The following is a 25,488-nucleotide window of genomic DNA, read 5'->3' on the forward strand; positions in this document are numbered from 1 at the left end:
GTGTCACGATTCACGATACCTCGCTTCGTCGAGCATGCTTGACGATGGCATTGACAGAGTTAAAGATAGCTTATTGAAGCTTTTTCATGCGGTCACGATCAGACAATAGCAGCAGTAAATGTTCCGTCCAAATGTTTGAATAGGGAGGACATACGTCCAAGAAGAACATTTTGTTCATCGTAATGATCCTTTTTCTCAATGAATTTTCTTTTATGAATGTATTCTTTTTACTGGATCATAAAACATTCATATGAATATTGTATCAGATAAGTACATTAACGTGATTAACGCAGTTAACCAATATCTCATTGTTCTAAATCGTAACCCGTAATTACTGAACTCATTCAGTTTTGTAAGTTACAAATTTATTATCGGCAATCGATAATAACGAATAAATCACACATGTACATATTTAAAAAATATCATAACTCAAACAATTTTTTCAGTAAGAAGCTACTTGAAAGCTTACAAAAAGATATTTACTAAGTTTACAAATGCGTAATATTGGCAAAAAGAATAGATTCTAGAAAACAATGGTCAAATATTATCTTCGTAATTTTCCATTTTCAGCCCCTAATATCTATAAATATTTGGAAATTATGATTTATAATTTTAATGAAATTGTAATTTTTTAGGAGAACGAGCAAGCAAGAAATCGGGTAAGCAGTAAACAGAAAAAATCGTCGATCATACAAAATGGTGCGCGGCGATCTGTTTCGACAACAGGCAACGAAAACACAATCTTGTCTTTTCCATGTGAAACTCTAATTTTCAAACAGATACTATTTAGCGTGAGCGTATGAAATGAAATGGACGAAGAAACGGAAACGTTCTGTATTTTATAGTACTGGCAGTGATTGTAATTGAAAAAAAGAAATTTCTCAAATACGATCTGTAAATCGATTTCGAACGTCTTCGAACGTTGCTGTCGGTACAAGCTCGATCGTCGGTAATAATTATCGATCGTATATGTCGGCTGTTTTCAGAATTACTTCCATTATATGTGGCCAAATGTTATTAATCACCATGCGAATATGCAGTAAACCGCATAGTTGCATTCAATATTGTTCTTCTTAACAGTTCTGCCGACTCTGTAATTGCTGTGTACCAATTTACATGTGAATATTACGGATCTTGTCCTCGATACAGTAGCATAATAAAGTCATTAACATTCCTTATTATTCCTTATTATAATAATATTCTTTTTTAATTCTTTTATTTGGTTTCCATTTTTTGATTGTCGAGTCTTTAAATAGAATAAATAATTCAATGATTAGTCGTAAATATAAGTGATAAAATAGTTGATTGTTACTTCTTTTAAGAAAACCATCTTTCTTTTTTATATTTTTTATTACGATTATTAGACTATGCTACTATACCGATGATGAAACGTTCCAAGATATAGTAATTGTATAGCAATACGCTATGGTAAACCTCTAGTTTCAAGAATCAACACGAAACTACTGCCGTTGAGATTCTTCGCGAAATATATTCTTGCTAGAATATACATCTCGTTACGAACCCATTCGATTTTTCAGCGTTATATGATTATCGATCATAGCGTGCTAGAAATCCCCAGTTAGAAGTAGTTTATCTTTTTTTTAGTATGCGTCGAAAGATTAAAGGAACGAAGGATTGAAGGAACAAAATAATAAACTCTATGTTTTTAAAACGCCCATTAACTTTGTCTTCCTCTAAAGAATAAACGATCTCGCTATTGACGCAAATATTCAATTCATTGAATCCGCTAGAAGTCTTTTCCGCACACATTCTTACGCGTAATGTGTTTTAAGCTGACTCTCTGTTCGGTTTATTTTTTCATTGACAATATTTATACTTAAAACCAGGTACAATGTTTGTGGACAAAGATTATATCTTCTCAACTGTCGCATAGATAATATACAGTGTTCGATGTTAACTATGTCTTATACATCCAAGGGTTTCCAAACTTCTCGGACGTTTTTATTCTTATTAGGACATAATCGAGGTTCCAACGCAATTCATAAATTTAATTATAATAATGATAAAAGAAAAGAAACTACTCTTTTGTAAGGAAAGGAATTATAATTAAAAATAAATAAATATTTCTCGTAATTGTTGAAATGAAATAATTTGGAAAGTGTTATTTAAAAACTGCCGCGTCCTTAAGTTTGGGAATCAGCGACTTACGTAATAAGCACGATTTAATAATTATTACCATTCTCCGATATGTACTAATGATTCTTCTCGACAAGACGTAAACTTTGCATAAAATGAAACGTCGATATATACAGTCGTTATATGTGTCTCGTATTATCTCTGAATGGAAAAACTTAATAATAACGAAAGCCAAATGAGCATAAAAATCAAATTAACATAATGCAAAGTCTCAAGCATCTCGTAGATCCGGGGGCTAATTAAATTAATTAGAACTCGTCTCTACGAGGTGTTCCATTGAAACTATAGAAATCAAACCTTTCCCCCTCCCGAATACAAGATTGTATTTGTTTTTAAGTCTAGATGTATACAAAACAAGAGAAAAATTCGGCAAAGTCAAGTCAGCTGATTCAGGTAATGATGCTGGATATATACGGCGTATCTGTATAAAAAGAAAAGTAAAAAGAACAACTCAGCGAACACGCGCACTATACGGATCGATCGTATTGACTGGTATCAATGATCGTAGATTAGACTACATATGTACATCATATCATCATTATGCATAAAAAAAAGAAAAGATAAAAAAACGAATCTATCGATAGAGTAAGATAGCATTACGTTCTATGGTTTCTTCTAATTAACTACCATTAAACGTCTACTAAAACGTAATTAAATAATAACATGCTTGACCTCTATTTGTGTGGAACTCGATGGGAGTTCTTCGTGTTTTAAACGCATTGTAACATAGCATAATAACGATAGAAGGTACGCTAACGATTAGAGATTAAAATTGTTCTTAAAACGCGAGTGAAGTATCATGGCGAGAGGAAGCGTTAATTGCTTTTTCAAATTTCGATCCATCATTGTACTTGCAACATAATCAAAAGTCTTTCCAATTTTGTGTTATTGAATTGTTTGATTATGCCATTCGAAGTTTTTTAAATCATTCATAGTATTCACGTTAATAGATTAAACATGTTTAGCGAATTTGAAACCAAATAATAAAACCGGAGAAGAAATTCTGTTCTCGGTATCTTTCTATATAGTAGTCGCGGACGAGTTTAAATCAGATCAAAACAAAGCGGGAAATATTAGTCGATTAAGGAGGGCATGTTCGAAAGAAAGATGTCTTCAGGTTTTAGTTGCCTAGGCCCTAGGCCCTAGGCAATCGAATCAAATTCATATTTCTTAAATCAAATATCTCGTAGCTCGTGGGAAATTGTCGTCAGTAATTTATTTACAAGCTGACGTTATAACTGAACGCAAAAATTGTATAATGTATCTACTTACTTATTAAATAATTGTGTAACCGTTACACATGTAATAAAAATCCAATGTTGTCAATAAAAACTAAATATTATATACAAAACTGTTGGTGAATCTCTTGATTTTCAGTCAAAGCAAATTAATTTGAATTTTTAATAAGTGAAACACATATAATGCATGCATGTTTTATGTAAAGACAAGCATTTTTTATTTATATGAAAACCATACAAAAAATACAAAAGTTCAAAGATAATGATACAATTGCCATTGCATAAAAAACGTTAAAAAATTGGACGGATACAGATCTTAATTTCTTCAATATAATTATATAATCTTCTTTCGCAAATACTTTGTTTCTTTTCTTTCATGTTGTGTCATGAAATATATTTAAATTTAACACAGAATTTAAACATTATTGCTTACTTCGTTATACTTATCATTCTTTAAATGAATGTTTATACGTTTAGAAGTTATCTTAGTGAAGAAGAAAATATTTTACGAGTTTTCATGACACAAATCGTCATTAAAGAGAAAGAATTTGAATGGACGGAGATTCGTTAAAATTCCTTACTCTATGTATAAAAAGGTAACGTATAAAAGACACATGGAATTACATTTATAAGGCACATAACTACATTATCTTAAGGTAGAAAACTGATGTTGCCTGCATGTGCTGTCAAAGCAATTTTTTTAAGGTATGCTTGTGAAGAATTTTCAGATCTGAAGTGCTACTCTGAAATATATAGTAAACACATACTTATATGTTAAAATAGATTCTAATTTAATCTAAATTCTTTCCTAATACGAAACAGATCCGTAACATGATGTGAAAACATATGGTGATATCTATCTAATTTTACGCCATAGAAACTGAAAGTTTTCGAGAATACGCCTTTTCTTCCCATTCTCGATCAGACGGCAACGGTGCGTGCCGTAGCTTACAAATACGCGAACCGTATCTTAATAAAATTATTATTACACAGACAACCAAAAGGGTTAAACAAGTGGATGCTGGCCAAAAAATATGCAGTCCCATATTTTCTACTTAAATGATTTTTTAAAAGTATAGTTTTACCTTGTGTACCTTGTGTTTTACCTTTGTACACTTGCTACTTTCCAACTTTGGCTATTACAGTAGATCAGTTTATATGATTGTAAAACAATTGTGATGTTCTTAATTTAATACTAATATTCTTGAGAGCTTGTAAACTTTTGTATACACATAATATCAAGACTAATGTCTAATTAAATTTCACTCTCACGTTTTTGCATCTCCATATATTCTTGTGTTTGTGGTGCGGTTCCATATGGTTTTGGATTGTGATATTGTAAAACTTCTTGTTTATCTTGTGTCACAAGACGTCCTGGTTCTATCTCACTTAAGTCCAAAGGTGGTGTTTTATGAGGTAATACAGTCCACAATGGTTGAATCCACCTATTTCCTAATTACGTAAAAAGAAGGAGAAGATTATAAGATCATTCATGAAAGATGAATAAAATATCTTATAAAAGTTACCTGTATGAGGACTTTGCCAATAATTTCTATGACGGGAGCACCAACAAAATCCAATGTTCAAAATGCATAGGAATGCAAATATGAAGGAACAGATAGTGACAGTGACATAAAATGGAGTAAAATCACCATATTCATGCTTCACAAAGTATGGATTCTTCAGATAATCCTCTCGCTCGTCTAAAATGGACATTTTATAAATTTTACACTGAGATTCTTCTGAAAAAACAAAGATAATTTTCCCTTCAATGCTTAAACTTACACCAAAATTTTTAAAATCAATAATTAAAAAGTTGATTGAAAAGAATAAACAAATATTCTTAATCATATAATAACATCACTCAACATTTAAAAAATATATAATAAATAGTCAATTAACAAAATAAATACATGTCTTCCAAGAGATTTAAAAAATGTATATTTCAAAAACTGAACAATGTCTTAAATCTTTATAATATAAAAATTCCATTTTTTTTAGAGATGCAATCTCGCGTCATTCACTTAAAGTAATGAAGGCGTGGCGTAAGGTCAACATTACGAAATTAGATTTACTTTAAAGTGTGTGTATATTGTTTACCATTACCATTATTGATTATATTGTATTTTAAATAATAACTATGCCAAAAATTATAGTAATACTGATTTATCCTCAAAAAAATATGTAGCCAGTTCGTAAAAAACGAAATTAGGGAACCTCAATTTGAATAAATGAGAATAACATCAATATTACACCGTATTAACGCACCTTCAAATAGTTCTTTCGTTCTTCGTTCTTCTACCGGTCATTAATTAAATCTTTTATTAATTAATAATATATATAAAGTAGTTTTACTAACATTAATGCAACGACGTAACTATCACAATTACTCACATCACTCAGTGCATTAGAATCTGTTACACTAAGTTGTATTTGGGCGGGGCGTTGTATATGGTGGGGGAAATGAGTGCTTTATGCAGTGTTCACATGTAGCGATAGAATGAAATAGTCGTGTTACGCTATCGCAAGAACTTGCTTTGTAAATTTAGTTTTAGCTAGCTAAAGTCAGTCTGTGTATATAAATTATGAATAAAATTCTAAATCGATTGATTTTATGTCTACATGAATAGAAAAATCTGCATTGTCTAAAATGAGAGAAAGTCAGAAGTCGGCAGACAGGAAGTACTTCATTAAGTAACGTTCAGTTGGGAGCTGTCTCGAATTAGCAATTGTGAGACAGGTCACGTACAGTGCTTGAAAGAGTCTGCTCTATTGTCTTTCCCAAGTTATGTACATATTTCTTTCGCAGCCATTTCCCTTCAAATGCGTGTACCCCTCGCTTTCTGGTTGGACCATCGAAGCGTTTTCCATCTCCATCGACTCAGTAGTGGATGGACCCGAAACATGAGATTTCGATGAACGGGGAGAAACCCCACCCAATATTGAATCAGGATGAGCAGGGAAGGGGATCCGAAGCAAAGAAACGAGGACAGGAGCAGAAACCGCGACTTCGCAAACAAGAACCAGTTTTTCGAATTAGTTCAATTTTATTCATTCTCGAGAATTAGTCTTCTTGCATTCTTGACGAACTAATTTTTGACGCGAAGTGTAAGGTTTTTGAGTAAATCATAAATCTAAAGTATAAAAGTCTTCTCAATTTCGCAAATTCCGGTGAGTAGAGCGGTTCAGCGCTTCACGAACACCAATGAGCAACGCACTTTTCCCTAGAACCGAGAACGTAACGTAAAGCCGCATTCCTAATCTGTAAATGCTTCAACAATTTTGGTTAAATGAAGGATTGGTTGAAAAGGATAAACTCCATTTTGTTATAATAAAAGTTTATTTAAATTAAAGTTAAGCCATTTATTTCATGTTATTTGTTTATATTAATTCATTATTATATTTCATCTTTTGTAGCCACGATACACATATTTTCTAGTGATACATCGGTAGTGGTATAATAAATTAGATTAGTTTGAAATCCAACTTTTTTTAAATACTCCAAGCGACCCCAATTCAATAATGAATTTACTTTTCGGCCTATTTGTTCTTTTTCACTCGAGGTTAAAGTTTTTATGTTTGTTCTTAAAAATATTAAATAATATATTTTTTTATCTTTCATGGTTAATTATAAAAAATGATATTTGGAATTTTAACATGAATATGTTACCTTGTGTCTCCTGAATCATTTTGAATTTCTGGAGTATTAATTGCCTTGTTTAGATCAGAGCCACAAGTTGCCCAGCTAGCAATGCTACATAAAATTGTAAATTCATTTGCTGTAAATCCAGACTGTTCTAAATATTCTTTCCCAACATATGATGCATATTCACATCTGTGATGGCAACAAAATGCAATGATTATACCAGTGACATTGCATTTAGGTTCATTTTGCATTGCTTGAACTAAGCAACTTAGAGTTAAATCTATGAAATAATTTTTTCTAGTAATTTTATTATAAATATTATGAATATAATATTAGAAATATATAAAAATATATATATACCTGTAGCTGCTCCACACAAATGTTTTGCAATACCAACTTTACGTTCAAATTTTTTAATTCCTGTTATATCATTCAGTTTCAAGTCAGCAATGTCAGCACGTATTCTTTCTATTAAGAGAGAAGATTGTTCATTTTTCAATTTATTATCACTCTTATGTCTGTGACTTGAACGGTCTACTAACAAAATACAACAGTCTTTTTTATGCTTCACTATTTGGCCCAACCAATAAGTTAGTTTACCCTTTCCTGCTCCAAATTCAATAAAGCATGTATTGTCTTTTATAAGATTTACACGTTCCAAGTGTGATAATAATGATGAATTTTGTAAGAGATGTTTCTTAATAGTTTTTCCACAAGAATTATTATTTATTTTATCTTTAAGTATTGGATGTTCCAATACTATTTTATGAAATTGGGGTAACTTTTCTATAAAAGGATTAAAGAATTATATGCTTTTTAATTTCAAGTTTTGAATTTACATATGTATGTATTACTAACCATGAACAGTTTTTACTTTGTCTATAACTGTATTTATTATAAGGTCATTTAATTCAGAGAGTGGTACGTGTTGTGGTGATTCATAAGTCTTATTAGCATTAATTCCTTTTACGATAAATGATGGTTGTGCATCAATCAAGCGTTTTGCATTGCATACTTTCAAATGTTTAGTTAGCTTAGACTCATAACATGTACTGGAAATGATCTATAAATTTTATATACATAACGAAATATGAAATATTTATTATAACAGAGACATAAACTCACTGTGTCGGATCAAGTGGACATTTTACTCGTTTATTTTCAGATCCTTCTTTATCAGAATGATTAAATTCTAATGAAACTGGTTGATGTTCACCACAATACTTCTTTCCTTCCTTCACTATCATACGGCAATAACGTTTTTTTCTCTTCACAAAATACATGCAATGACTTTCTCCAGTCATTTCACTTAATCGCTAGATTCGCTAGATAGATATGAATTGTTTTTGTTCAATCAGTATATATTTGAAAGAAACTACAATTCATACGTATACATAACGTGACATAACCTAACAGTAAATTAAACATGCTGTTAGAGCTACGTGGGATTAAACTTACTTAATTGAATACATAAATATGTATTACTAAATCTAATAATTTTATGATTGAAAAATTATATTTACTATAAGAAGTCGATCATAAAATTGAGGCTACTTTAAATTTGCGTGAAATATAAGTCAACTGAAGAAGTATGTATATAATAGGCAATTGCAGCAAACGTCTGTAGCAGTTGCTTTCAAGCGTTCGAAGAGATAGAGGGTATTCATTTTTTAAAATATTATATATTTTTTAAAGTTATTTATTTAAACAATTGCATTTGTCTCGCGAAATTTCTATTTTGATGTTACATTACATATTCATTAGTCGACTATGGTTTGCCATATTGCATTGATAAATTGTTTTTATATTTAATGTATAAGTTTCTGTATTTACTTAACATTTTAATATTAGATTTTACCAACAGTTAAAAAAGTAGATAATTATTTATAGTTAATTTATAATTTACTTTGTAGATGAAACAGGAATTCATAAAACCAATTGTCGTTAATACAGTTTTCTATTAAATCGAATATACATGCTTCATATTTTATCATTTCTACAATTTCAGAAACACTTCTCACTGTATTTAAATCTAATATACTTAAAATGGAGCCCTTATCCAGTGCAAATATCTTTGTGTGGTATATATTTGTATGCTTACACTTCGCATATCTATTTTATTGGGGTATAAATATGTATATACATACATATACATATTGCTTTTATGGCAATTATTCAACTCGACCAATATTTGTTATCGGAACGTCATCGAATTTCCTATCCGCTGTATTCTCTCGATAGCAGTTGGTAGTGAATCATTTAACAGGAAGAATATAAACCGAATACAGACGATTTAACTCGGTGACTATTTTGTAAGCATCTAACTATGCATATGTAGATTTAACATCTTTAAGTATAAGCGTGCGTTGTGTGCTTCTGTTCTTCTAGTACACCTACCAGGCGAAACATTTTCGACAGCCAATCGCGTGTAAAATTACTCTTTATACAGCGTACTCCCGAATTAAGGTGTGTGGCATTCAGAGTTCTGCTGGAGTGTTATTCGCAATACGTTCTCGTTCTTTTATACAGTTAACTACATTTATACTAAAATTGTGTACATGTATGTATGTGTGTGTAATACAAGTGATAGTGAAGGACATTATCTTAAGAATCTATTATGTATTCCGTGCCTTTTAGATCATAACCTCTATTTATATATTCCAACGATATATTTAAAACAACAAACGATCGATATTCAGTGAACTATGATGAGAATCAATCTTTTCTTCTAACGATGTTTTGGATTTTTATTTAATTTAAAAAGTATATGATGACAAAATTGAAAATTGAATAGTATTTGAAGTAATATTTTGATTAATTTATCTATGATCTACTGGTCAACTCTCGCAGTTTTAGGAACTATTGTGAAGTAATTCAGTCTCTCGTTATAGTTTCGTGGACAACGACCTTACACCAGTTTGTCTTTGTCACCGCATGTACGGTAGCAACCTGTTGCAAGCTTGTGACCGTTAAAAAAAATGTCCGGTACAGATTCCCGCAATCAGCATGCGTACATTTATATTTTAAGACCATTTTGGAACCGGTGGAAATGGTACGCGGTGATTGCATTATTAGGCATCGGTTCGATTATTTTAATTCGGCAATTCATATTCGCGTCCTATTTTCCTTTGAATCAGGTAGGACATAATGCGTATTCGGAGGAGCTAAATCAAGATGGTACGTATTTATTATTCAATATGTATCTACTTGGATATTGTCATGGTAAAAGAATAAAATTTAAGTGGTAAATGAATTTGATAAAATCGACTAGATTAATATTAAAATAAGAATTGAATAATAACAAACATGAAATCAATATATAAAGAACACTATAACATAAGAATATAATAATGGACGAGGAATATTTTTATTGATATGAAGGAAATGTTTTTTAAAAACTAATAAAATAATAGACTGATTTACCGGTGGAAAATATTGGAAATTCATAACGAAACATATGACAATATTCTTGTTGACGTGCAACTTCTAAACAAGTATATTATTAATAATAATTTGTTTCTACTGCTGTTGCAGTCCTTAATAGGTGGTATAACTTTACCAATGGTGAGTTCAGAAAATTAATTATTTATCTTAATTTATTTTTAAAAGATTTAATAATGTAGCAATAATTATAAAACGTTATACAACATTGCTTAATTTGTTCTTTTGTTTCTAAATCTTTTCGCGTATTTAGATTGATTTCGTAATGTTTCGTATTAAGAATACTTCGTTTATATTTACACAGGGGTATAGAATTTCCGTAACATAATAACAGTATTGTTTAAAGTTACAAATATTAATCTTAATCTTTCGAATTACATTTGTATTCAATCTGGATTTATTAATTTGTGGTTTACATCATCACCAATCAAAACAATTGATACCATCTCTTTATCGATCATTTATTGCTATCTTTATTGCCATGATCGTGTTATACGATATATTGTTGACCTACAGGAGTATAAACAGAGTAAAAAAATAATTGATCGAAATCTCAAATGAATGCACTTACGCATAACTATGAATTACTGTTATTAACCTGTTAAACTTGAAATATTTTCCTATATATATTGAAATAGCTATATTGACATACCGAGATATTTTTCATACCGTGTTAGGAAGTTAAGAGACATCTGTTTCGCGGACGTTTGTAAACGTAATTGGTTATGGAATGATCGAATTAAAATAAATATAGATTGAGGTTAGCAAATGTTACAAATATTTATTGTCCTTGTTTATAAATACATATTCGACAGGAATGCTTGATCGGTAATGTCAACTACTGTTACTATTATTTTTCAAATTTTTAATTTGAAATGATATTTCAGATTACATATCCTTTTTAGTGTATCGTTAATTGTAATCTTGTGAAATTCTTTAAAAATAGATAAAAAAATTATCTTCGATTTCGATGATTTTGAAATATGATACAGAAATCAACATTTTGAACATTTATTTTCTTATATACATCATTAGGTGATAATGGTAAAATCCACAATCACTTAGTTGCCAACCCAATACATATATATAGCCGTTTAGTTTCCGAGATATTCGCACAGAACTCTCGGTATTACTACAGTGATTTCTACCTATAGTTTTGCATCCGTAACAGTGTTATGTATTAGTTTGGATGCTGGCCGCCATTTTCCTCATTTTCTGTTTATAAAGCTGAGTCGGGCGAGTTTAAAGCCCTATGCACAACTGCAAATGCGAGCTCGTAAGTAATGTCCGTTATAACTTATAACTCAATTAAAAGTGAATATCATAAGTGCATTGGGTTTGGATTAGATTTTTCAATTCGGCCGCTGCAAAGCGGCCAGCAACTCTTACGTAAAGTGATAACAATTATTCCGTTTCGTAAAATAGTATCAATTACTCATTCGTATATAATTTTTATAATTAATCTATTATTAATTTATCCAAGTATTGCCGGCTACCTTGCGGCTGTCGGTTTGAAAACTCTAACTGAAACTCAAACCCAATACATTGATCATATTCGTGTAATTTATAACAGATATTTTTTACAGCTTTGTATATGAAGTTGTGCACGATGCTTTAAGCTAGTCCACCGTCATTTATAAACAGAAGATTAGGTGGCCGGCAACCAAATCGTACACATACGCTGCTACAAAGACACAACTACAGATAGAATTCATTGTAGTGATACCGCCAGTTTTTTGCAAATATCTCAGAAACTAAGAAAGATTACCGTTAATATGTATAGGAAAAGTTATTCACAATATCGATTTTTAAAACATATCCAAAAATCATCGAAATTGGAGATAAGGTAGCCTTTCTGCAGTTTCACCAGTAATAATTTCTATGGTCTGATGCATATGCATATTCTTTTCCAATGATGTCTCAGCTATTTCAATCACGTTTACAACTAGTAACGTTTGAGTTAATTTGTTCAGCCTGTGTTTATGTCATGCTATTTAGTTATCAAGTCACGTTATTAATACCGCATGTTAAGGACACTACATCACAAGGACATTGCAAGCAACGGGATATTAAATATGCATAACTCTCGTACTCTTACTTATATGACAAATTGATACATATTTATCGAATGTTTTCTCCAGAGTTCAATTACAAATTAAAATCTGGACATAATTCTGATTAATCTGATTATGTATATTGTTTTAAGTTGTTAAATGGTACAATGGCAAAATACAGTCACCATCGGATCCGGCACATTGGCAGCGGTACATGACCGATATTCGTCGACAATGGATATTTCGGGAATACGATCCGGATCAATCATACAACCTTGACAATCCAGAAATCCAAGATCAATCGATGGGCCAAGCCGAACATATTCGAAAAATTTTCAAAGATAAGGTAATATTAAAATATTGTGTAATTATAATACTTTTAATATGAAATCGGTAAAAAGAATCACTATCAATGGTCTCAATTCAAATATTTTTTAAATACATACTTTTAATATACAATTTTTACTATCAAATATTTTTAATATAAAATTGGTAAGAAAGAAATTACCGTCGATAGTCTTAATCAAAAAATTTTTCAGATGTTTTCAATATGAAATTTCTGCTGTCAAATATTTTTCCTACGTAACGAAGAGAAAGAAATATTGTCAATGATTTTAAAATTCAAATATCTCTATTTTTATCATTCAAATTTCTGTTATCAAGTATTCTTAAATTGAAATTGATAAAAAAAAAAAAATACTCTCAGTGAAATCTCAATTCAATTTAAGAGAAATGTATTTTAGTTTTCGATGTTTGAATAAGTGGCAACTGACAACGCAAACATTTGATAATTTGTTTACAGAAAAATGGCTTCTTCGTAGAATGTGGCGCTTACGACGGGGAGACTCGGAGTAACACATTGGTATTGGAACGATACCTCGATTGGAATGGTCTTCTGGTAGAGGCGGATCCTTTGAATTTCAGTAAAATGTTGAGAAAAAACAGAAAAGCTTATCTAACACCTACGTGCCTTGCCACTGAGCCATTTCCCTCCGTGGTACGAAAGTTCGTAATTTGTTGCAGAAAATTATATAATAAATTACCTTATAATATTTTGCAATATTTCATATTTTTTATTCATATATGTATATATATTTTTCATTGTGCAATTTTCAGAATTCCTTCTTGATGGCCGATAATGTTGGACGTCTTCACGAGCCGAATGCTTCTGATAGCCATTTACCAAATTCTCCTGATGTTGCCCACAGTGGTGTCCACATCTCAGTTCAATGTTTTCCATTTATAGATTTAATGGCTGCTCTAAATGTGACTACAGTAAATTATTTTAGTCTTGACATTGAGGGGCATGAGCTTCAAGTATTAAAAACGATTCCTTTCGACATGATAAATATCGAGGTGAATTTAACTTAATTTAAAATTAAGAAAAAAATTATAATTTTAAATTTTGTTACTATTTTTATTATTTTTTAATTATCTTTGCATAAATTTTGAATTACGAAATTTTCAGACACTTTCTGTGGAATTCTCTCATGTTGAAGAAGGCAAAAAGGAGTTGATCGGTTTTATGGAGTCAAAGGGTTATTATGTGTATTCAATGGTTATTAGATCTGATAATTTAGCACACGATATAATATTCGTGAAATACGACGAAAAGTTTAATTCACTAATAGAATAATCTCGCCTTAGCTACGTTAGCGTTTTCCTTTTAATATCATATTTAAGTAACTTGTTTAATGGGAAAACTACATCATTAAGTTATATACATTATCACATTAGAGTACGTAACATGAAACATATTTCATTGCAATGTTAAATGCAAAGTGTTAATATAAAAAACTAGTTGATCCGATATTATGAATATTGTTCGAATTTTATTTTACAAAATATTTACAGAAACATATATTTTGGATAATAAAAATAAAGTGTCTCTTTGTAAATAGTTCGCATAAATAAAAATCAATAATGATCTATAAACTATTGAAAACGAACGCTTTGCAGTCAATTAGGAACGAAATCTATACATATAGCATATAAATCGCATTAAGAAATTTGTTTTACCTGCTCCAGCTTATGCGTCCTAGATATTTAAATATTTTTTACGGTAATTGATTCCTATTGTAAAAATAAAAGTGAACACTATACAATTTTTAAAGACTACTGGAATGATTTAATGTACAATTAAATCAACCTGCCATTTATTGCTACGTCATGAGCAATAAAGTTTTAATAGTTAGCGCAATGGCAAAAATATCGATGTATATGTTCCGCAGAGACTGTAATTAAATAAATAATTATTTAAAGCTCGAAGACTAGTTTCGTCATCTCTTCAATACTTTTACTTCATGGAAAATTATATCTATACAGTTTAAAAATATCTCTAATTGTTGTAATATCTGTCATAATTATAAATATAAATCGAATATGTATGTAGTTCGATAAGCGCATAGGAACTTAAAATTTCCGTAGAAACTTAATTTGTTATTTTGTACATTTATAAAGATGAAAATTCACTAAAGAAATTCGAACAAACAATTTTGGCAAATCACACGAATCTTGGTAAACATGAAAGAAAAGATCTTTTTAAGATCCCTTTTGGTTCTTAAATATTAATCAATTTCATCTATCGTATAGCTTATCTTTAGTTTTCCTTCAATTCGAAGACACAACTGTTTCATCTTTGTTCTAATACTTACTCGGTACACGGTTATATAATTAGTGATCACAGATTCCAAAATTCTATGCAACAATAATTCGATCCTAATATATCGTTCATAATCTTATGCGGATTAATGTTTTTTTTTTTTGGTAATGAATAACATAAGCATTTTTAGATCTCTTTCTCACGTTATTGAAGGTACAAATAATTGAAATAGACTACTAGATAGTCGGTACTTAATATTAAATAAATGATTCCAGCATTTTTAAATTTCTTTTAGGTTAGTTTTTAATAAATAGTGTTTCTATAAAATACAGAATGTTTCCGAAATCGTGGTAAGTTGAATAATTCTACTCTTTCAACGTAGACGTAACAGAAAACTCAAAGAATGTGTACAAAATGTAAAATGTAGAAATCAGAACCATAATGAAGTTTGTTTTCTTCAGTCATCTCAGTCCGGTGGTCCGGTTTCACCCGGTAATGTCAATTGGTTATGGGCTGGATGATATAGATGCGGGATGTAAGATATAGGACGTAAAAGGTGGGATAATCTTGGGGACCATGGAAAAAAGGATAGTACAGAATTTGCCGAATAAAAATCTGTCTGCGGCACCAAGAGCGACATTTTCAACAATTTGTAAAGAATTAAAATAAATGTCATTGAAACTACGATTTCGAAAAAAATCTGTATATATGTACAATATACAATCCACATACGAATACGAACGACGTTAAGTAGTATAATCAGTGGAATTGATATAGCCAGGTCGGTGCCAGTTTGAAAATGATAAATAGTACATTTAAATTAAGGAGAGCAGCTATGGAAAATGAAGACGAGTGTGATACGCGGTGCGATTGGCAGCATGCAATCAACTAGCAAGGAAATTATCCTATATACAGCCCTAAACACAACACTATTAGTAGATGCTAACGCTGAAGTCTTTAATTTACAACTTCATTACCATATCTCTTCCACCGACTATGCTACGATATCATGGAATGGTTCGAAAGATCACAGTCTTAGAAATTATCCTCGTCATATTCCCACTTTATCCTTTCAAACATAACTCTCCTGTTTCTTCCTGACGATACTTCCACTAACAACCGTCGTCTGAAGTGGCACTTTAATCTGTTTCTCCGCGGTCGTGTTGTTGCAGGGTGCCTTAACGCTGTTGCTCTTATTACTGCTATGTCTCCTCCAGAAATCAGACTGATTGCTACTACAATTGGTCGAGCCAGTAGTATAAGTACCAGTTTTGTCCGACGTTTTTTTCTTTTTCTTCCTATTGGGGCCCAGACCACAAACCCTGAGAAAACCTTCCCTGAATTTCGTGGACATCAGATTGTAGAGGATAGGATTAATGGCAGAGTTCAGATAGAACATCACTCGACAGAAATAGAGCAGGGTGAAGTAGCGCTCGATACCAAAGTCGAGGATTACTTTAATTGGAACGACCAAGATCCAAAGTGTCAATGCCCTAAATGGTAACAAGCATAGGAAAAAACAAAACACCACTGTCCCTAGCATCAGCATCACCTGCTTGCGATATTTGAGCAAGTTATTGGACGAGCCACGGCTAATCGTCGAGTTTGTCATCAGATGTCGTGCAATCACCGTGTACAGAACCACAAGGATCAGGAGCGGTATCACGAAGAACACGATTATCGTGAACAGAACGAAACTGATCGGCCAGAATGAATTTGCAACTGTGCTGCAGGTCGGAATGTACGTACCGTTCGAGTTTTCTTCCTCTTCGTACTTGACCATCAGTAGAATCGGGCTGTGAACAGACGTTTTATTTAAATAATTGGTGATTTATGTTATTTTCGTTTCGTATATGGTATACTTTTTAAATATTTGTTATTTTTCTTTCATATCTCTTGCAGAAAAATATTATTAGCTGGTCAATATAATAGAAACTGATTTAGAGTAATGCATTATTGGATTTTGATAGTTGCACTACTGCGAGCTTAATATTGGTCAGTAATTGCCAGCAGTAGCTAAAGCATTACAAATGAATTACTAGCTATATTGATGAAATAGTAACGCTGGAACTAACGTAATTAAATCATTATTGGAAAAGCAGTCATAGTCAGTAGTTTTAGGCAGTTCTTCAGTATATATTTTTAGTAGATTTTCATAGTTTTTTTCTGGAAGAGATACTTCACATATTATACATATTTATATATACAATAACTATTATAGTAATGTACATGGTAACATATCAGTATATTTTTCTCAGGTTTTATTTTCCAAATATTTTTATTAATTTACTACAGTAATTTCATTTGAAGCAGAAACATGGAATGTTATTATTAAATATCCTTAATCGTATTCGAAAAAGGTTACCATCGGTCAGTAACATATAAAAAGTACATAAAAATTCATATCACAACAATACAGTATTTGTTCGAAGAATACCATTCTTTAATACAATCACATAAGCAGTTGTTTACAATACTGTAAGTGAGATCACGCTCTGTAATTAATGCCGACTGAAAATGTAAATGTACAGTAAAAACATCATGCCGGTTACATAAGAAAGTATCACACGAAGTTCTCTTCCTGTTCACTACTATCAATTTTTCTAGTTCCGGTCATATTGCTCCTTAATCCTCTCTTGGCACACTTCTTCATTCTGCATAGTTCCAAGAATCCTTTTTTAAACTTACTGCTCATTAAATTATACAATATCGGATCAATGGCGCTGTGCAGATAAAACATGATCCTGCTAAAGTTAAGAAAAGCGAAGAACGTGTCTCGATCAATGGCAGCAATCTGTTCTGCTGGTGCGATCACTATATAAAAGATCAGAATCCTGTATGGCGACAGACAGATGAAAAAGCTGATAACCACCGATAGTAACATTGTAATCACGTGCTTCTTTGCTCTGGTATGGTAAGAGTCGCTTGTATTACTGGGATCTGGCATCAATTGCCTGATGATGAAAGTGTACAGGATCAGCAGGATCAGCAGTGGCGCTATATAGAAGACGAGGACCAGAAGTAAGAAGAATACCACAGTGGCGCTACTGTCAGCCATCGTCAAACAGACTGGAACAAAGTTCCTCGCGTCTTGATCGTTCTTGTTCTCCTTCACGCGCATCTCCTGGTACTGAGAGACCCAGATTATGGGACTGCAATCAGTTAAAGCGAAATTGGCGTGCAACTGGAACTTTCAGAATCTTCAAGCTAGACGGAGATCGAGCAGGAAGGATGGCGGTTTGAGATTAACGTGTAAGCGGTTTTTAGCCCCTTTACCGACCGAGTTTGCAGAGGATTTGCCTTGTAAGCTCGGCGAAGCTTGTGATTCGATTGGAACTTGCACTACTTTCTTTTTTCATTGAGTACAAGCTCTGGATCCTCATGGGTCTATAAGCCACATGAACAATGTTGAATGTTAACAATATAGTAGCAATATAAGAACAATACCAAAATGTAAAAATAGGGAACTCAGAAGTAAAAATCCGAGTAATCGCATGGTTCGTAATACTTCATCTTAATCTCTGTATTTAGTCTTAAATTTAGCGTTCTTTTTTTTAGTTTTTTTAACCTACACCTGGTTTTAGTTTTATGTATTAGAAAACACCAGTACAATGTGTACGGTTTGAACCTATGCCTGACAGCTATTTGTTTTCTCTGAGTTTTAACATCATTATTATTGTTATAAGATAACTTGCACTATATTGAAGGATTGAATTTAGCCTCACCTGGACAGACCAAATCTTTAGGTTAAAACAAGCAATATGTATTCAAAGCAATTATTTTCTTTCCTATACCCTGCTCTTTCAATTGGAATTATTGAATGAGTGTTGTATTGACGAAAATGTGATGCAAATGCTTTCGACACGTTTTCCAGGAAATTGTTCAATGACTCGAAGTTTAATGCGCGACGCACAAAAATAATAAATGGGGATTTTATTACTGAGACGAAATGGATCCACCGTATTTTAAACCCGAGTACTGTGCAAACTTGATTAGCAAATAATTTAATTAACTGGATTAATAATAATCGAGTCTCTTTATATTTATTCGAACCACGTATAACGTTATTCCCCTTGTTTCTCTATTTCAGCAGTAATTTTCTTTTTTTTCGATTTTTCAATTTGAATAGATTTTTTCTTATTCTTACTTTTTATATAAATATACATATATATATAAAAAAAGAAGAAAGAAAATCATTCGAATTTCTTTGTTGAGATACAGCTCTTAACTTTTCTGAAAGTCGTTTTAGGTATCGAGACACGGGGAAAATAGCTTGCCGTCACACGGTGACACTCCCACGTAACCGAACACAGTATCCTGTTGCTTTCTTTTCTTTCTTCCTCCCTCCTTTCTTTTGTCTTGGCACGAATCTCGGACCCGATCTTCGCACGAAAGACGGCACCGTGATATTGAATTTCCTCGAATACTCGAACTGACGCAATTTTCGGTAATTGCACAGAGATTGTTGTGTTTTCTCTCTTTATAAATGGAGAGAGGAGGAGAAAAAAATGACGCATTTGTCAAAATTGCTAACACTGTTCAAAATTTGTAGAAAACTGTTAAATTATATCAATGTCTGTAGAACAATTTATTTTCTGAGATTTTAAGTAAGATTTTAAAGATAAATAGTTTTGACTGGACTATTTAAAATGATATTGTAAAGTAAAAATATAAAATAAAAAGCATGCTTTTTTATTAAAAATGAAGAATTGTTTTTCTTAAATCGACAATAAAGAAACGCAAGTGATCATTGATAATAATAAAATTAATGTAATAAAATTCTTATTGTTTTCATTGGACTTATAATTTATATTACACCAACGTATTTCTTTGAATTTCAGTATGTTAAAACCCACTTTGTATTTAGTTTACTATAAATTTCTTCGTCTGACATCCCAGATACAGGGAAAAGGCAGATGTTTGAAAATTTAGGGAACTGTGGGTTATTTTGTTAATAGTGATAGTAGAATTACCCTACATATCAGACAGAGAGGATTTCCCGGGTGATTCATCAATAGTATTGTGTTGCAAGGCCGTATACGAGCTTGGAGTACTTGGAGCTTCATTCAAGAAACTTCCCTCTGAAATTATACTAGGCATCTGTCTTGCTTTCCTGCCTTGATAAACTGCGATACGCTTGTGCTTACTCAGCTTCCCAATGTCTGACAGATATATATATATATATATGTTGGAAAGCAACAGTTTCTGCGCTCGATTTCAATTTCTAGTTTCTTTTGTTGTCTCTTGTAATCTATTTCTTTCCTATTTCTTCGAGTTGCAATGTTAAAAGAAAGAAAAATATTTCGTATTTGATTTCTGGAGATCTAAAACAATACCTGATATTTGTTTTCTTTTGTGCTTATCTAAATTCAAATCTTTATGCTTGTATTTGAGGTTTAAATTTAAATCCAAATTCTAATCCTTTATTAACTTAAAATAAAAATCGCATACATATTCTATCACTTTATAGGTTAAATTATCTGTACATACAAATTGCAATTTCTTCCCCTAAATTTACTTTCAAATCTACCGCACGTCATTGACCTGGAAAACGTGTTTCTTATCACACCAAGACGTCACAGATCTAAAGGAGATCCCCAGTTTAATATCTCCTCTGCTGATAGGTCCCTCAGGAATAAACTCGGTAATTACTTTCCTTTTTTACCTTGTCCTAAGTAAGTTGAAGCCTTCAAACAGTACCATTATAACATTTCTACGATATATTTCCTTCCTTCATATATTCAATTATAGTTCTCTTCTAACCGAGTTTTACATCTCTGGTTTTTTCTGATTTCATCCTGGACCTTTCTGCCCCATTTATGTCGTTATCTCCTGGCAATTTTGGCCTCACTCAAACGACCATTTTGTTTGTACTTTTTCTAACGAATGGACGTAATAAAGTTCCTTGTCAATTTTTAGCAATTTTATATTTTTCTGTCTATTCACAATGTAATTGTATTTTTCTATGTCCAGTTTCTGACAAAGCACCACCTCGCAGACCAATCACGTTTTGTACGCTTAGTACAAGTTAGAAAACTTCATAGAGTGTTCGAAGGTCTGCTCACAAATCAGATTCGTTATCATTGGAATGAATCTCAGAAATGGATGGGCCACGTTTATTTTTTCCATCTCTACCAGAGAATAAAAGCTTTAAACACAAAATTTAATAGAAACTCAGATAAGTGGTTAAATAAATTCTCTTTGTAGTAGTACTGCAATATGTTTTAAAGATCAGGCTGAAGATAAACTTTGGTAATTTTTTCATATTATTACCTTCAATATATCGGTCTTTTCTTCTTGGAAACAATGTTGACTTTCTAAGAGAAACTCCTTTAAATATCAGATATTGAATATGATAGAATTCATATAATAGGAATTAAGCAACCATGTCTTCTAAAAGCCAAAATTGATTTCTGTAAGATGTGTTACATCTACGTTCAAATCAATGATATTCAAAAATGCTATGAAATTCCCTTTGAACAAAATATTTACTTGTTGATCATAAATGGTTAAAGAATTTATAACATATATATATATATTTCTAATCTCTATTTTGCCATTTCCTTTTCCGAAAGCAAACTTTCAGTTAATTTCAATGTTTTCTTTCCTTTTGCTAGAAGGTATTCGGAGACTTTCTGTTTACCGAGTAGGCACGGGAGCAAAATTTTCCTATCAACTGGCATCCGTCTAATCCCCTAATTTATGGATGTGGATTATGTATTCTGTCTCTATCAATAACACCGTCGAAAATCCGAGATTACGATTTCAGAGGGCGGTACTGTACGGTAAACAGCGGCGGACGAACATATACAAGTATTTATATTGCAGAGGAGTAGCGTTGTACTTTCCCTTTAACTTCTGTTTTCTTCCAATTTTTCGGCACTTGTGCAATCAATCTGGGACTGGAATTCTAGGAAGTTGATGTACTGTCACAACTGGCTACAGAAAGTGCAATTTATAGATTTCTCAGAAAAGTATGTAGAAGTTGTGATGGATTTAGGATTATTGGATCTTTTAGTTCTTAAACTTTAACTACTTCTTCCTTGGAATTTATCCGAAAGAATTATTGTCTTTTAAATTGAAGTTATAATATAACTTCCTCGCCATTTTCCTAAGTAGTTTCACATCATCTAGTTTTCACTTTTTAGTTAGAAATTGATGAATCTTTTTCTACCAGTAACAGAATATGTCTATATGATAAGTTTTATTTGAACGAATGATTGAAATTAAATTTAAATATTTCTTCAGTCAATTAAAAAACTGAAACTGTTCCAGATTGCATCCACTTAATAAAGTGCAACGAAACATAACGTAAAACATAACCTTTCAATATTCTAAATACTAAACAGCATTTTATACTAATCCTGTATAGAATCATTTCTTTCTATCATATTACGCAAGTCAATTCAACCTTTATTCTATGTTGAAACACGCCCAATAATTTTCTTGCGAAGCCATCTCCATCTGGGTTGCCTTCCATCTTCCTCGAAAGCTTTGTTCTTTTTCACCACGACACCTAATGCCACTCTTCTCTCGTTCTTCGATATTTTTTTCCTTGGAAGACGATCTTCTAGCAGCTTTTTCACAGACTGCTTTCCCGAGCCATAAATTTAGCGAACAGGGGGCCTCGTCTTTGAACCGGGTAACTGCGCCCTCGTGATCCACGGGAGGAAAAAAGTGTTACCGATGTGTAAAACTCTCCCTCAGAAGTGGTTCACAGGCGATATTCCTTTTATGACCAGTGATACACGTTGCCTTTCTTCGTTTGGGCCAACTCGAACGTGGATGAAACACCAGGTAGATTTTATGACTCGTTTGAATCGAATCTTTCAGCAATATATGGTCGACTTTCTTTGTTAACACTGGACTGCGGATATTTAAATATTTATAAAATATTTAATTTTTAATTGGTATTGTTGAGTCATAGATGAAAACAATTATTTAGGTTAGGTTATTTAATTTTAATTTATATCCTATATCTTACGCAATAAGATATGTTAACGATATTTGTCACGTAAATCGGAAGATACAAATTAGAATAAATACTTTAAGATTAAATAACCTACACCACATTATTATGCGTCACCGAGATACCCATTGAGAGGTAAGAATGTAAAAATGCGTAGAATATACATAACCTGCAACAATATATAAAATATCGCAAACATATTCCTTATGATATTTAGGGACCGAAATAAATCCCTACGTAGCCCTTCCATTTCTCTAGTTATGTTTATAAAAATTTAAGTCTTCACAAGTATTCGCAGTCCAATTATTGCGTTTCGAACGAACTACCGATAGATCTAATAAGCTTAAATCTTTTCTTTTGTCGAGAAAACTTTTTACCAAGTGTCGAAGGAGTTTAGTAAAAAGTTTTGAAGTGTTCGTTGAAGGAATTCGTATTTGAAAGACGATATTGGTTTGTGTGCTTGGAGCTTTCGGGATTTGTGAAGTTCTATCGTAGTTGTGAAGTTAGTAATATGGACTCTCAAAAATTTCTCAATTTTACAAACTCGTTAAACCAAATCACTACCAATCCATTGAAAGAAAAAGATCAAGTTTTGATTATTTCAGGTATCTTAGGATATATGTGAGCTTTCTGAAAATTCTCTTTGATTGTTTCCTAGCGACGCATTTAATTTAATTACATAAAGTGGCCACGCATAGCGATTTTACTTAATGTCCCAGAAGAATGGTTGCATTACAGGTTTATTCATGAGATTACTAATGTAATTCCAGAAGAGTATCCACACTTTTATTAGGATCATCCTTCTTCCAGCCCTTCTTTGCGCGCTTGGGGATCAGCCTTTAATCATGATTAGCGTATTTGGATGATTCTAATTTGGTTTGAAGATATTCTATCCTAAATAATTAAACTATGTTCCTAAGCATGAAATATTTATATTTAAGAGTCATATTTAATCATAATTTAAATTGAATTGAAACATGAATACTTTAATAGTGCACGGCAATTTAATGTAAATTAATGTATCTAGGAACTTTTAAAATTATCAAAACTACTAGTAGTGGTACTAACGCGAGAAAAGTCAAAATCACTGTTAAAACGAGTTAAACGAATCTCAATTTTAAAACTTTGTCACAAGACAAGTAAATCTTCGGCAATAACACAAACAGAGAAATAATCGTAAAATAGAACTCGGAACGTATTACGGTGGTTTTTACAGCTTTCCTTTTAATTTCCATCTGGCTAGGTCATCATATTCTGCCCTCGTTATCCCTCCATTTATAATCCTTGCTCGTTTATCACCAGGAGTAAAGTCAGAAATTTTTCAGAGGATGTCTTACGGACCATTAAGGTTTTGCGGGTCACCGTCGTGATTTTCTTATCATCGCCACTCCATATCGATTTTTACAGCCGGATTTCTCCGGAAAATATCCCTGAGGGAAGCTGTTTCTCGCGCGCACAACGATATGGTAACATATGGCTTTAAATTACTATCGTCTTCGGTGAAATTCCCTTTCGCAATGTATATATATATTGTAATTGAGAGAAACAGCTGCCTTTTAGCTTCCACGTATCCTCGATTCTTCTTCAACGCTCTCCTACCTCTGTGGCGTCATATTTCACCAGTAAAAAATCGTTAGTACTGTTAAAAATGGTTAACCGCAGCTATTTTTCTCTTTAATGTTCCTGAAGATAGATTGCATAGTGTGGTATTGAAAAGTTTACTTCAGTTTGTTTTTATAAATATTTTAATGTCAATAGCTTAAAAAACCAATATCTTCTAAGTTCTATCATCTTTTAATTTTTACGCGTTATGGTTGGCACGCATGTTACAGTTTACTAATTTACTTATATAACGACCACTTCATCGATGTTGATACTTGTTGAATCTTCATTTTTAAATACAAATCACAAAATGTCATAAATAGTCTTAAAGAAGTATATTTTTTCGCATTTTTATAGAAAGTTTCATCATATCTAGATATTTGCGCAGTGGTTGGTGCACATGTTACAATTTACCAATATAATATGGAGATCACTTCATCGATATCGATATGTGTTAGAACGTGTTCATCTCTACATGGAAATCACAAAATGTTTAAATACCTCTTTTTTGGCTATTAGTCTTGATGTTTCAACGTTTCATTTATTCATATGTCACGTCACGTTGCCGTTTCAATGATTATCTATATCGCGACAAAAAATCGTCAAGCGTGACCGTGGTACTTAATTAAACGCTTCAATCGTTAAGCTACAATCGGTATAAAAATAGAATGGAAAAATAAATAGGGAAAAATGTCGGGTAAGTAACGTGCTTAATAGGACGAACGTTATTGCCTACGTAACTGGTGCACGACATTCAACTGCGTGATTCACTGCAGTTT

At 32.0% G+C, this 25,488-nt stretch overlaps 6 protein-coding genes across 14 annotated transcripts in view; 2 read left to right on the forward strand and 4 right to left on the reverse strand.

Moving 5' to 3' along the window:
* LOC138177978 (uncharacterized) overlaps positions 1-3,508 on the forward strand; it is a 43,457-nt gene extending 39,949 nt beyond the window's left edge. For both annotated transcript variants that reach the window (XM_069109382.1, XM_069109376.1), the window contains one exon: positions 636-3,508. In XM_069109382.1, the coding sequence (XP_068965483.1) occupies positions 636-670 (35 nt within the window). In that variant the 3' untranslated portion in view covers positions 671-3,508. The remainder of the gene's footprint in view (positions 1-635) is intronic.
* On the reverse strand, positions 3,349-4,444 carry wrm2 (wurmchen 2 transmembrane micropeptide). Its single transcript, XM_069109404.1, has one exon. It carries the CDS (start codon positions 4,439-4,441, stop codon positions 4,262-4,264), a length of 180 nt encoding a protein of 59 aa, XP_068965505.1. The 5' UTR covers positions 4,442-4,444; the 3' UTR covers positions 3,349-4,261.
* Positions 4,445-4,650: 206 nt separating this feature from the next.
* wrm1 (wurmchen 1 transmembrane protein) lies at positions 4,651-5,830 on the reverse strand. Its single transcript, XM_069109391.1, has 3 exons — positions 5,664-5,830; positions 4,922-5,137; positions 4,651-4,847 (listed from the first exon to the last, which is right to left on the reverse strand). The coding sequence occupies exons 2-3, from the start codon at positions 5,109-5,111 to the stop codon at positions 4,651-4,653; spliced, it is 387 nt and encodes a 128-aa protein (XP_068965492.1). The 5' UTR covers positions 5,112-5,137; positions 5,664-5,830.
* An 886-nt stretch (positions 5,831-6,716) lies between these two features.
* On the reverse strand, positions 6,717-8,768 carry LOC138177907 (tRNA:m(4)X modification enzyme TRM13 homolog). Its single transcript, XM_069109230.1, has 6 exons — positions 8,500-8,768; positions 8,167-8,416; positions 7,900-8,093; positions 7,402-7,827; positions 7,066-7,321; positions 6,717-6,979 (listed from the first exon to the last, which is right to left on the reverse strand). The coding sequence occupies exons 2-6, from the start codon at positions 8,343-8,345 to the stop codon at positions 6,793-6,795; spliced, it is 1,242 nt and encodes a 413-aa protein (XP_068965331.1). The 5' UTR covers positions 8,346-8,416; positions 8,500-8,768; the 3' UTR covers positions 6,717-6,792.
* A 193-nt stretch (positions 8,769-8,961) lies between these two features.
* On the forward strand, positions 8,962-14,804 carry LOC138177929 (uncharacterized). 4 transcript variants are annotated; one of them, XM_069109277.1, is made up of 7 exons: positions 8,962-9,353; positions 9,430-10,218; positions 10,576-10,605; positions 12,689-12,882; positions 13,339-13,533; positions 13,653-13,892; positions 14,005-14,804. In XM_069109277.1, the coding sequence occupies exons 2-7, from the start codon at positions 10,020-10,022 to the stop codon at positions 14,170-14,172; spliced, it is 1,026 nt and encodes a 341-aa protein (XP_068965378.1). In that variant the 5' UTR covers positions 8,962-9,353; positions 9,430-10,019; the 3' UTR covers positions 14,173-14,804. The 4 variants fall into 4 exon arrangements, with proteins under 4 accessions (XP_068965378.1, XP_068965387.1, XP_068965394.1 ...); XM_069109286.1 differs by lacking the exon at positions 8,962-9,353 and having other exon boundaries at positions 9,360-9,843; positions 9,933-10,218; XM_069109293.1 differs by lacking the exon at positions 8,962-9,353 and having other exon boundaries at positions 9,360-9,601; positions 9,933-10,218.
* A 6-nt stretch (positions 14,805-14,810) lies between these two features.
* Positions 14,811-25,488, reverse strand: part of ETHR (ecdysis triggering hormone receptor) — a 126,787-nt gene continuing 116,109 nt past the window's right edge. For 4 of the 5 annotated variants that reach the window (XM_069109176.1, XM_069109185.1, XM_069109194.1 and 1 more), the window contains one exon: positions 14,811-16,934. In XM_069109176.1, coding sequence (XP_068965277.1) covers positions 16,211-16,934 — 724 coding nt within the window. In that variant the 3' untranslated portion in view covers positions 14,811-16,210. Of the gene's footprint in view, positions 16,935-16,964; positions 18,291-25,488 lie in introns of those variants that run through there. The other variant, XM_069109202.1, reaches the window with a different exon arrangement.

This window comes from Bombus flavifrons, chromosome 1, assembly GCF_040668555.2.
Source record: "Bombus flavifrons isolate JBK064 chromosome 1, iyBomFlav1_principal, whole genome shotgun sequence".
NCBI lineage: Eukaryota > Metazoa > Arthropoda > Insecta > Hymenoptera > Apidae > Bombus > Bombus flavifrons.

Excerpts from the sequence above, each read along its gene's own strand:
- LOC138177907 (XM_069109230.1), bottom strand. The coding sequence starts at position 8,345 with ATGACTGGAGAAAGTCATTGCATGTATTTTGTGAAGAGAAAAAAACGT. Across the intron at positions 8,094-8,166 it reads TGTCCACTTGATCCGACACA|TACATGTTATGAGTCTAAGC; the intron begins GTGAGTTTATGT and ends GATCATTTCCAG. Across the intron at positions 7,828-7,899 it reads CAAAGTAAAAACTGTTCATG|AAAAGTTACCCCAATTTCAT; the intron begins GTTAGTAATACA and ends ATCCTTTTATAG.
- LOC138177929 (XM_069109277.1), top strand. The coding sequence starts at position 10,020 with ATGTCCGGTACAGATTCCCGCAATCAGCATGCGTACATTTATATTTTA. Across the intron at positions 10,219-10,575 it reads GGAGGAGCTAAATCAAGATG|TCCTTAATAGGTGGTATAAC; the intron begins GTACGTATTTAT and ends CTGCTGTTGCAG. Across the intron at positions 13,893-14,004 it reads TCGACATGATAAATATCGAG|ACACTTTCTGTGGAATTCTC; the intron begins GTGAATTTAACT and ends CGAAATTTTCAG.
- wrm1 (XM_069109391.1), bottom strand. The coding sequence starts at position 5,111 with ATGTCCATTTTAGACGAGCGAGAGGATTATCTGAAGAATCCATACTTT. Across the intron at positions 4,848-4,921 it reads TTGGCAAAGTCCTCATACAG|GAAATAGGTGGATTCAACCA; the intron begins GTAACTTTTATA and ends TTACGTAATTAG.
- wrm2 (XM_069109404.1), bottom strand. The coding sequence starts at position 4,441 with ATGGGACTGCATATTTTTTGGCCAGCATCCACTTGTTTAACCCTTTTG.